We start from the raw sequence: 12,729 nt of genomic DNA, 5'->3' as shown, positions 1-12,729 counted from the left end.
AATGTTTTTGAGGTATGTGCAAATTTTACATAGGACTTGTGTAACTGTGTTTTGAATTGTAAAATAACTTTTTAGAGGTGTTTATTAGTCATGGCATGGTGATTGATTGGCATGTTCATTGGTTTCAACTAGCCATAGGTTTGCTGTTAGTTATTTACTATTAAATTGTTTGGATTTAAAAAATCCATTTTATAATTTGAATACTAAATGGATGATTAAGCCTCATTTTTTCTATTTTTTAATTTAAAAAAGCACTACAAAGTTTCATGTTATTTATTCTCATAAATACCTTTGTATATTAGCTTAACATTGGCTCAGATTTAAGATATGATGGAACATTTCTTCTTTAAAAATGGAACAAATTGATGAATGTGTCATTTCAGAATGCTGTTGATCAAGTTCGGTACCTTTTCCCACATCTATATCTCAATTCTGTTGGGTTGGATCATCACAAAGTTGTAAAGGAAGGTCAATTGGTAGAACCTCACTCAGCATAACCATGAATGAATGTTAGAACTTCTCTTCGCCTTGTTTATTATGCTAATGCTAATTTTCTGCACTTGTTACTACTGTGTATCTATATTAGTGTTGTATTTTGAAAACTAAGAAAGACCATGTTAGTGCTTCTCATAACATAAATAACTTTCGCAATTCCCATCTTCATGTGCATACGTAATATATTGAACTATCCTTGCTCTTAACATTATTGGAATTCTGTGGATCTTGTTCTTGTTGCTCATAAGACGTTCTTTATGTTGTTATCCATTTGTTTATCTTTCAATTTGTTGACGTTCTTTATGCTCTTAACATTTGTTTAGTGCTTTCCTGTAATTTTTAGTTTATAATTTTATTGAACTAGATATATGTTATCTATCTTTAGAAGTAATGACTTTATTTTTTCTTTTTTTTTAAATAATATTTTTTATTTGAACATGAATATGATCTAATTGAAATGAATTCCAACAGTGACAAACTTCGGCAATCATATAATGAACTCCTCGAATTCAAGATTGTATTGCAGAAGGTATTTATTTATTTTTCTTCTTGATGTTTTGTAGCAAGCATATTCTCAGTTTAATTTCGAAGTTTAGGGGTGTAGATATGCACCATATTTATCATTATTGACATATTAGTACTCTTTTCTTATTTTTAACCCCCTTATTTAATTCCATCTGGTTTAAGATTTATTAGTGGGATGTTGTTTTTTAAGTTTTAACTGTTGAGTTTTGCATATTCTTGCAATGATGTTTTAGGGGTCAAGATTTTGCTTTTTTGGATATAGGTTTCGTTGCGCCTTACTGACTTGGAGGCAACTTTGGATGCAGGGTTGAGGCACCGCAATAAGGCTCTAGCTTTTGTAGGGGAACATCTATCAGACTAGATAAACATGGTATGATTTTCTTTTTTTCTGTCTTGTTTTTCAACTACAAAGCAGTCCTTTTACTTTTGATACTGCTGCTCGTGATCAAACAAGAGAGAGCATCAATGAGTTCTTGGAAAGTGTTAAAAGCCATGATCTAGCAAAAGCTGAGATTCTCAACATAATCAACATCAGGCCCACTAACATAGTCGAAATTTTTCCCGTAAGTTGCCAATAATGTCACTCAAGTTATATTTGCTCTCAACTTTTTAGTTTTTACCCACTAAACCTTGTCTTTCGCTTTACTAAACTGGTTAGCAGTAACACACTAACATATAAGCAATAGAATATTTCTGAGAATTAATAGATACCTTGACATTATTACATAACTTCTAATACTATGGAAAATGCTTAGCTCTGAATTCATCTTAGTATGATTTGGAAACTCATAAGGAAAAGTGATTAATCATCCTTGAACCCATATCTGAGTCCTTGTAGTCTATAACATAAATGACAAAACCTTGTCTTCTAAGTTCCTTGTTCAATGTGAATTTGGGGTATGTCAATTCTTGATTGGTTGCATTTGTTTTGAAATGAGAAAAGTAATTATAATGGTGCATGAATTATTAAGCCATAGAATCATTCTGCTATGTTATGTCATTTTTATGTTTGACATTGACAATCGATGAACTCGGTGATATGCTTTTGAGTTTGTTGTCTATCTTCACTTGTGTTTAGCATTTATTTGAGTAGTTCTAATTAGAGTTTTGGTGTGCTTTGCTTTTGTTACATAGATCATAGTGTTGTGATACTCGTTTTTCGGATGAAGAGCTCACAGAAATAGTTGAGATTGTGAAGAGAACATTGCCACCACCCCCTGAAGATGCCAATGGTGCTGAAGCAACAAAATCAAATGGTGAGGAAGGTGGGGAACAAATGGAAACAAGTTGATATCCTACTTGTGACCATAGAATTTTGTGAATAGCACCACAGGATCTCAAGCAAGTAGTTCGGTTATAGTTTTCTATTAGTTGGTATGCTGAGATTTAGAATTAGGTTCATTTTTCAAGGGGTGTAAGTGTGTTGATTACTGCCTTATTGGTGATGAAATACACATGCAAGGTGCATTGCCAAATTTGCAATATCGCACAGCAGGAAAATATGTATTTTGTTACTTATGTTTATTTATTTGACTTGGTAACTTAGCAAGTATGTTAATTGGCACATGGAAGATCTTTCTATATATATGCAATATATATTATTAGCTTATTCTCCCTATATTGATTAAATTGAATTTAAATATTTAAATATTGTTAGTGTGTGCTATATATTCTTCAAATGTCATATACATATAACAAAGGTAAAAAATATATTGCTTTAGATGTAAAAAAAGAGAATCTAAGAAAAACTCAATGAAGTGTTGCTTTAAGTATTAGAAAAAGATAACTGCAAATAAACTTAGATAAGTGTTGCTTTAGGTCTATGAAGAAAGTAACTTAAAAAAAATCTGGACAAGTGTTATTTTAGGTATATGAAAAAACAACTAGAAAAAACTTATATAAGTGTTGCTTTAGGTATAAGAAAAGGTAACTTAAAAAAATCTGGACAAGTGTTGCTTTATGTATTAGAAAATACAACTTGTAAAAAGTGTTGCCATAAAGTCTTATCTAAAGCGTTGTGTTTGGGTCCCCTAAGGCAACCCTTTTGTGGAGTTACTTTTCTTGTAGAAAAGGCAACGTTTTTTTAATATTGCTATAAAAAGGGTTCCCTTTGATACACAAAAGCGTTGCCTTAGACCAAAGGTAACGGCCGTATAGCCAACCCCTCAAAAAGCGTTGCGTTTTGTTGGAAAGTGTTGCCTTTGATCAAAGGCAACACTTTTCCGTATTATAGGCAACGTTTTCAAAGGGTTGCCTCAGCCCGAATTTGTTGTAGTGGATATTGTAAATCAATTTAACTTAAATCGTTTTAAGTTACATCAATTTATATAAAAAGACAATTTGAAAATGAAAATTAAAATAAGACGATCTTGTAATATTGGAAGCAAATCAATTTAAAAGCATGATTATTTACCCTTAAATAATATAATTCAAATAATAATAATAATATATATTTATTATCAATCATGTTAAGGTATACACTAAAATAAGTAATTAGTATAAAATATACATTAAAATTAAAATACACATTAAAAGTAAATTAAATTACACATATATTTATAGATAAATATATAGCGACTCGAAAATATTTGGTAACAAAAAAAATTTAGCCAAAATCAACCAAAATTTGTCTTATTTAACATTCATTAATTGCTGTCGCAATAATTAATGAATGCTAAATAAGACAAGTTCTAACTGTTTTTTTTTTTTTGTCTTTCTAATATTACCGATAGCGACTGATATAGTGGTTGATTTTAGTATGCACATAGAATTGTTGATTTATTATATCTCTTAAATTGATCCAAACGATAATGCAACTACTATAAATATATAGATATTTCATTTATAGTGAGAACAAAATTTATTTTAAATTCTACCTATCTCGTTTGCAAATAAAATGTGGACAATTAATTTTTTAATTATCTCATTTAAAGTATAAACGAGATATGTATATATCTATTAAGTTTGTAGTATAATCAACCGTAAAAATATAATTTTTTTTATAATTATATACTTTAATAAATAAAATATTTAATTTATTTATATAAAAAAAATCCTACATATATGAATATAACTCATTAACTAACTTGGAGAAATTATAGAAAAAGAAATTGTATTGCCAAATTATATTATACCACATATGATGGAGAGAACAACTGCTAATGCTCGTCTCTTTATTTATTGCAATAGCAAATGGATATACATATATAGCACTCAGATTTTGAAATGAAATGAAAATGTCATTCTAGATAATGTTATATAATTATTCACCTATGAGATTTATATAATTACTTTTTTGCATGCCCTTCATACATATATATATTATCCTGAATGGGTCGAATAAGTAATGATAATATGCGATTCTTGATTTGAGAATATTGAATGCTATGGCCATCTCCATGTTGGTACATGCATAGTGCCATTCTTCCAAGGTTCATAGCAATTTCTTTGAAACGGTTAGACAAAGGAGAATCATGAGCTTCTTTGTTCATCTTCTTCCATACTATGCTTAACATGGATTTTATGCGCTCACGTGCATCTTTTTCAGAAACTTCATTTTCGTTCATCAAACATTGAATTGACTTAATGAAGTCACCAGTCTCATTCTCACGCTGTCGAGGAAAACAAAACGTAGAATTTATTGGCATAGTTTAAAAGAAATTTTTCTAAAACGAATTAATCTTTTTTTAAAATAAATAAAAATTATTTTATTTTTAAGTTAGAGACAAATTGAGTGTGTCAAGTCCAATTAGAAAATAGCTCGGACGCGATGGGCAGCAGTTCGGGGACTTCCAACCCGATGTGCAAACTAAAATGCAATAGTGTGTTAGGGTGTAATTTAAATCTTAATTGAGACGGAAAAATGGTTATAAAACACATGTGGAGGAAAAAAAAAGGTCCGTGTGTTAGGGTATAATTTGTCCCAAAAAAAAATACGTACAATAGTGTAGGGAGCATCTCTTTCAGTGAAAAAAATTGGATATTGTTAAGTATTTAATTTAATCCTTCGTTATTTTTTGATCTTATTTATAGAATTAAAAATAAAAGATTACATTTTATTCTCTTAATTTTTTTTTTCACTTAAGAAGATCTATTTTCTAATAGTGTATGTAGATAAGATGAATTGCAAAAGTTTTTCTTTTAGAGAAACTAAACAACTCTTATCTTGTGAACTTTAATTTTTAGGTCTAGTCAAATAATTAGTCCAGTTATTAATTCAAAAGCTAGGTAATAAAAACCAATAGATTTCACCAAGAAAAATGAAAAAAAAAATACTATGTTATTTGGGAATAAATGACATGTGTGTGTTAACTTATATTATTTTTTAATCTTGTTTTTGTAACTATTTGGTCTTAGACGTTCACTTATTGTTTGACACGGTTTAAGAATTATGTAAAGAACATGATTGAGAGATATATATAGCAAGGAATTAATTAAGGATATACCTCATATGTTCCCTGGTCATTAGCAAGGCGTAAAATCATTGATGAATATTTGATGACGTCAGAGTACTGAAGCAATTCGTCTTCTCTAAATGATTGTGGAATCAGAACATAAGTGTGAACAAGTATAACAGGTGCACTTATGGAGACCCATGCATTCTCTATGTATTCTTCGAAGCTTGGAGTATATCCACTATGATTCCACTTTTCTTCAATAAAATATGATTTGCATAGATCTATCCACTGAAAATTTTAAAATTTCAATTAGTTCAAACACATACACTATGAATAAATTATGTACAATATTTATTTCTAGAAATATTCTGAGCTACTTTTTGGTGTCACTATACATATATATAGTCAGTAAAAAGTTAAAGCATCCAATAGAAAAAAGAAGGAATGATATATAGGATTCACATTATGTTTTATGACTTATATCTGATGTGTGACTTTTTCCTCAAGTGATACATTACGTTATTAGGAATTAATTAATGTTGTATATTTTGTCAAATAATTTAGACATATAATTGATGTAATGGAGATTTAGAGATGCAACCAATTTTTAAGAATCATTTTGAAACTTAATTCTGCAAATTGGAAAAACAAAAATTTGAAACTAATAGAAAACTAATAGGGATGGTAATAACTAATTAATAGCTTACCGATTTCTGTAGGTATGGAGTGACATTGTACCCATGATCTTGGAAAATTTCATATGCCAACTCATTCACAAAGTTATAAAGTGCTAGGAAACACAATTTCATGTAATCTGGGAGATTATCAATGGTAAATGGATCCCATCTGAAAAAATAACAAAGTTATAAGCATTTTATTTAATTTCTATTGTAAAAATTTCAAATCAAATCATCTAAGGTTGTTAGTAGCTACGCCAAAAGATATGACTGAGTAATAATAATCATTGCTAACCTTTCAATTGCATCTGTAAAAAGCTCCAACTCTTCGAAGGTTCCATAGACATCATAAACATCATCAATGGTGGTGATTAGGGCATTGACCTTTGTTATGACCGTTCTTAAATTCGCAAACTGTGGCTCAAAATTGTTTCCAACAGTCCAAATGTAATTCTCTACCATCCTATCTCTTGCAAAGCTTAACTTGTCACCAAGCCCAGTGTTCTTCCACCATCTTTAAAACAACAAAGGTTTTGGCATTAGTATTAGGAAGTTTTGGAATATTTAATTTATATTATTAAATTGGTCTCTCTCAGAATTTTTGTTTTGGACAAATTAATTTTTAATTAATGAAAAGAATGATAAATTGGTTCCTAATATTTTAGAATATTTCACAAATTATTCCTTTATCTTTTATAATTTTAGACAATTTAATCTGTTATCCATACTATCTTTAGAAAAAAGTATTGCCACTTTTCAAAAAACAAAATATTAGAGACTAAATTCTTTATTATTTTTTATTAAAATTAATTTGTTTAATATTCTAAAATATTAAGAACCAATTTGCCAATTCTTTTATTAGTTTGTAATTATCACCTTTTGATCTAATAATCACTCATTATGTACTTTTTCATATAAAATAATTGTCACTATGTAAAGAAAATATGTATATTTTATCGAAAGACTGTTCCACACTCCTCTAATAAAAGCATGAAAAGTAGTTATTCTGTCTTATTTAAGAAAAATTCTACTTGTGTAATATAATATTCAACAATAATTTTTCCATACTGGACAGCACTTATCTAAATCAATTATAGAGATAAAGATAAGTTAATAATAGAACAAAATGATTGAAGATTAAACAGTGTTAAAGCACCAAATATATTTTCAAATAAACTAATAAAGATGCAGCAATAATGATTGAGTTTGCTAGAAAAAGATCATCACAAACATTAGTCATTACCACTTATTATATATACAAGCACGAAGTGACTACGATGCAGAGTGGTTGCCAGCAGGGAGAAAGAAATACTAATTATTTTAATAAAAAAATTTTAAAAAATTATTAAAATTTATTATTTTTTATCATCAATTAATTATTAACTCAATTTTTATAATTTATTAACCTAATAATATATTTTATCCTATATTTTTAAATATTAATAATTAATTATTAATTAAAAATAATAAATTCTGATATTTTTTATTAATTTTTAAAATAATTTTCATTCCACTAAAACTATCATTTCATCAGTTTTGCTCTCTTTTTTAAATTAGTAGATTTTCTTTTTCTATTCTTATATTATCCCTAAGAATTAATTTAAACTATATGATGCTCATAAATCAATTATACTACATATACGTTATAAATTAGCTATAATCAACTATTGTATACAAAAATATATATTTGACATCTCATAAAAAAATTTTATAATTTTGCTGCATATATTTTAAAAAGGATCTATCCCGCTAGAGAGACAATGGACTATTTGTATAATGTGTACAATAGCTATTGAGTTATGAAATGAATATCCCTATACTATTTAGAATAACCATCCGAGTACAAGGATAATAAACATCTTCTCGAAAAATTAATTTAATTTTTGGGTTCACCAAGGATCGAACTCTTAACGTTTTGGATCTAGCGCTTTAATACCATATCATGATACCACTCATCCCAAAAGCTTCAGTTGATGAAAAAATGTATCACTAATGATTATATCTTTAATACTCCATAAATCTCCATTGTACCCATTGTATAAATATTTCATTAACTCCTCATACTTTCCCTTTTAAAAATTAGTCATCTTTATATATACAGGCTCGGATTCATGCATAGTAATAATGAAGGGGCACTTGCTCCACTCCCATTTTATTTTTTTTAAACCAAATATATATAAAAATATATATATATATATATATATATATATATATATATATATATATGCTACGATTTTAAATGATTTTTTACAAATAAACAACAAATAAATTAAGTCTAATTATTAAAAGCTCTAAATTTACTTTATTTTTCTATTATTTTGACTATTAGTTAACTTAATTAAATTTAGTCTTCTTCTATTCTCAAATTCCAACCGTTACTCATTTATTCTGTTAAACTCTTTTTTTAGTTTCATATTTTCAATCTTCTTTTTCTATTCCTTATTTAGTGGTCATCTTCTCTTCATCAAAAGATAAATTTTAAATTCTCTATTTTGTTTTATATAGCTCTCTATGACTTTATGTATTTTTCAATTTCATTGTTTCTCTTTTTGATATTTTCAATTGCAAATTTTAATTCAAACAATTATAGTTTAGGTATTAATCTATTTTTTTATTCTCTTCATGAATTTATATATTTTATTTTATTCTCAATTTAGTAATTTTTATTATTTATTTGTTTATCTTTCGTTCTATTCTATTATATATAATTATGTTGCATATAAGTTTTTAAAGTGAATTGATCAATTTACTTATAATTTAGAATATATATTTTTTATTTTTAGAAATAGTAATGAAAAATATTTCAAAAGAAAGCTACCACTAGAATCTGAAATCACTTCATTAATTTCTTCTAATAAAAAGAAGTTCTTAGAATTCAATGTGAAAAGTCTAGTAGCTGATCTGGACAGCCAAAATTTTAAATTATGATCCAAATAACAGAGATAAAATGTGCACTTTTATATTTTAAATTTAAATTAATATATATTTTGATAATAATATGTATTATTTTTGCCCCTCAACATAAATTTTTTGGGTCCGTTACTGCATATATATATTAAAAATTAGAATATAAAATATACTTTAATAATATATAAAATAAATATATTTTTACATAAATAATATAATGATTAATTTATAATTATTTTTTAATGTTACGTCTAATATATAGTTTTTTATTTTTATTATGCTACTGTGTATGCAAACAAATTTGTTTATTCATGTATTGTAAGTTTATTATGTTATCATGAAAAATTTAATATTTTAGTAGTTGATTATTTAATTAGTAAATATGTGAATGCATATAATTTAGATCTTATAAAGCGAAAAAATTTGTAAAATAATAAAAAATAAAAGGTTAATCATCATTAATGTTATAACTTTTATAAAATGTGTGTTTTATTATCTTAATTTAAGAATGATTAATTTTTTAATTTACTATTTTATCAATTTCTTTATTTTAAAAGATCTTGATCCGAAGACATATGTATAAATATACACAAATTCTAGTTAATATGTATCTTTAGTTATCAATTTATACTAAAAATTGAAGTCTATATTAATCATACCTTGATGAGACTTTGAGTTCCTCTTGGTATATTGTCTGAAGAATGTTGAAATCCAATTTAGCTAACTGAAGTAAAAGTGGATTCATGTTTTTCTTTTGTTCATATGCATGAATGAACCATTGAGCCTCCCATCTAGGAATTCTCCAATGTAATGGAAGCTCCAAAGCTTGATTAATTAGGAGTGATAAGTAGTGGTCATGATGATCATTACTTTCATCATTATTCTTGCTCAAATATTCTTTGAGATATTTTGAGGTGAAATCTTTAGCTTCATCCAATATAGTTTCATTTTCGAATGAAAGAAATGAGGCTTCATAAAGTGATAGCATTCCCTCAACATCAATTGATGAGTGTTGACTAAAGTTGCCCATTTCATCTTGAAAGCTCAGAAACATATCTACAATATCCATTAAAAAAATTAAATAAATTTTTAGTTCATATAGAAATATACTTTTTTTTTACGCTATAAATAATTTTTTTAGTTTTGATCTTTGAAAAATTGAAGATATTAATTTGTTTTTGATCCTACTACACACAAATTTTGAAGGGACTAAAATTATGAATATTAATAAATCAAATATATAGATAATTTTAGAAAATTAAATTTTTTTTGTCAATATCAATTAACTTTTCAAAAATTATTTTATCCAAAACTCTAGATCCTTAATCATCATAATTAAACCCTCAATGTTAGATTCTAAATGTTTCAAATATTGACTAAAAAATTAGTTAATATGGACTAGAAATTAATTTCTTATATTTTCTGTATTTTTAATTATGGTCTGCAATTTAAAAGCATGAATATAATGTATGTATAAATTGATAAGGGAGTGTCTAGCCATCACTATTAACAAAAAGAGAAAGAAAAGAACCTGTTGATACATCATAACCGTGTTGCCTTAAGAGTCTGAACCCAAGTGCTGTAGCATATAAATTATTATCCTTCTTTGAGTTATCCATCATGTTGTAAATATTGTCCAACATGTTCCTTATTTCATTATTAAAATGATAGGCCACTCCAAGTCTTTGCAAGACATCAATAAGCTCAAGTTGATCAACACTATTTTCCACTTTGAAAAGCATCATTCTTACTTTTTCCCTTAGCATTTGGCTTTTCTCTACGTACACATCTCCCTGCATTCATAAATTGACCACATTGATTAATTAGCTTAATCAATAGCAAAATTGATTTTCTTTTTCCGGCTCAACAATTCGAAGAATAGAACTATATACGGAAAAACCATAAAAAAAACCTAATAAATAAGACCTTTTGGTTTAAGGGTTTAATTTATTTTATTTGAAAAAATATTAATTTTCTGCTTAGTTGTCTTTTGTTTTTATAATTTAGGTAAAAAATTAAAAAATAAAACATAATTCTATACTGTGTTTGAGCAGACATTTCCTAGCTATTATTATAGACCATTTATTTAACTGTTTTTTATTTTTAAATTTAATTAAAAAGTAAAAGATAGTGTGAAGGTAATAAAATCTTATTTCCATATTTTCATGTTTTTCTCCACAAATTTTTTAAAATATAAAATATTGAACATGAAATATAAAATCAAAGCACATATATTTAACTGTCTTATTACAAAATAAATCATGTATGTATTTAATTTCTAATAATATTTAAAAGACAATAAAAAATAGTCTAAATAATAAAAAATTATCTTACTTAATATTTATTAATTATTATTAAAATAATTATATAGTTATAAATTAATAAATATATAATTATAAATATTATATATATAAAATTATGAGTATTAAGTTAAATATTTAACTATTTTTTTCTCTAATATTACCGTTAATTTCTTGAAGTATGAAACCATACCTTATATTCACTACTCAATGACTGGATATAATCATAATGCCAAATAGAGGGTTGAAAAAAGTTCTCAGATCGACGAACAATTGCTTGGCTATTATCAGAAACTTTAGTTGATGCATTAATATTGCATTGAGTTGGAGGAGGGACTCTGAATTTCTTGTTTGCTAGGAATGACGATGAGTTTCTCCTCGGAGGATGAAGCAACATTTTGGTGGACATAGATGGAGTTGAAGAAGCGAGTACAAGTGAAAGATCCATTATAACTGAATAAGATATTTTTTTTTTTCAAATTGTAGAATATCGATGTGATTTTTTTTACTTTGTGAGTGGATTATTATTGTGTGTTTTGCATGTTGGCACTTGGCAGCATAATCAACCATTTATATAGGTGATGAATGCAAACAGAACTTTCTTTATGTTTATATATAATATCGTGTTCCTCGTTTATCAGGCGTGTTAATCGTACTGTATATATAATGATTAACTATAATCACATCACTTCAAAATTAACTCAATGTAGATTTTGTGAGTCTCTTCTCTTTTGTATGTGGTAAACGTTTTAAACGTTTTCATATTGATTATTCAATTTAGTGTTTACTATTTTTAATGAATATAAGATATATAAAAAATATTTAATAAACGTTTAAAATGATATATAAAATATGTGTTCTGACTCATCCCAACAGATGGGATTAATTGTACCTTATCCGCGGGTATTCAACCCGATCTTATCCGTTCGGGTAGGATTACCAATCCAATCCGCAGCGGATAGGATAAGGTGCGGGTAGGGTTCTCGTGCGGGTCAGGTGAGGTACGGGTTGAGCTTCAACTCTATCCGACCAACCCGCACTCTATATATGTTTATATTATATACTTATATAAAAATATATTTTAAGTAAATGTTGAATCAAAGATCTCTCATTAAATGCAAAAGATTCTTAGCCACTAAAAAAAAATCATTAATTGATAATTTAATTTTTTTTACATAAAAATCAATTCTATTTTAAATTATCATCAAGTTATATAATAATGTTGTATATTTTTTGTAACCTGCGGGTAGAGTCGGGTACCCGCGGGTTAAGAGCAGGTAGGGTTAGGGTTGGGATATTCTTAACCCGCGAATAAGATAAGGTTTATATAAAAATCTCAACCTGCGGGTAGGGTTAGGGTTGGATCCAAACCCTACCCTACTCTACTCATTGCCACCCCTAAATGGGGTCTACTAAAGTATTAAATGG

At 27.1% G+C, this 12,729-nt stretch overlaps 1 protein-coding gene across 1 annotated transcript; it reads right to left on the bottom strand.

The window, feature by feature from the left end:
• Window positions 1-4,152: 4,152 nt before the first annotated feature.
• LOC130941339 (terpene synthase 10-like) lies at window positions 4,153-11,853 on the bottom strand. The gene is made up of 7 exons (XM_057869811.1): window positions 11,495-11,853; window positions 10,533-10,794; window positions 9,661-10,057; window positions 6,390-6,608; window positions 6,125-6,263; window positions 5,466-5,705; window positions 4,153-4,631 (listed from the first exon to the last, which is right to left on the bottom strand). Exons 1-7 carry the CDS (start codon window positions 11,747-11,749, stop codon window positions 4,308-4,310), a joined length of 1,836 nt encoding a protein of 611 aa, XP_057725794.1. The 5' UTR covers window positions 11,750-11,853; the 3' UTR covers window positions 4,153-4,307.
• Between the last annotated feature and the right edge of the window lie 876 nt (window positions 11,854-12,729).

Source organism: Arachis stenosperma, chromosome 7 (assembly GCF_014773155.1).
Source record: "Arachis stenosperma cultivar V10309 chromosome 7, arast.V10309.gnm1.PFL2, whole genome shotgun sequence".
NCBI classification, from domain to species: Eukaryota; Viridiplantae; Streptophyta; class Magnoliopsida; order Fabales; family Fabaceae; genus Arachis; species Arachis stenosperma.
Note: the sequence above shows the minus strand (reverse complement) of the source record. Positions and strands in the feature narration are given on the sequence as shown.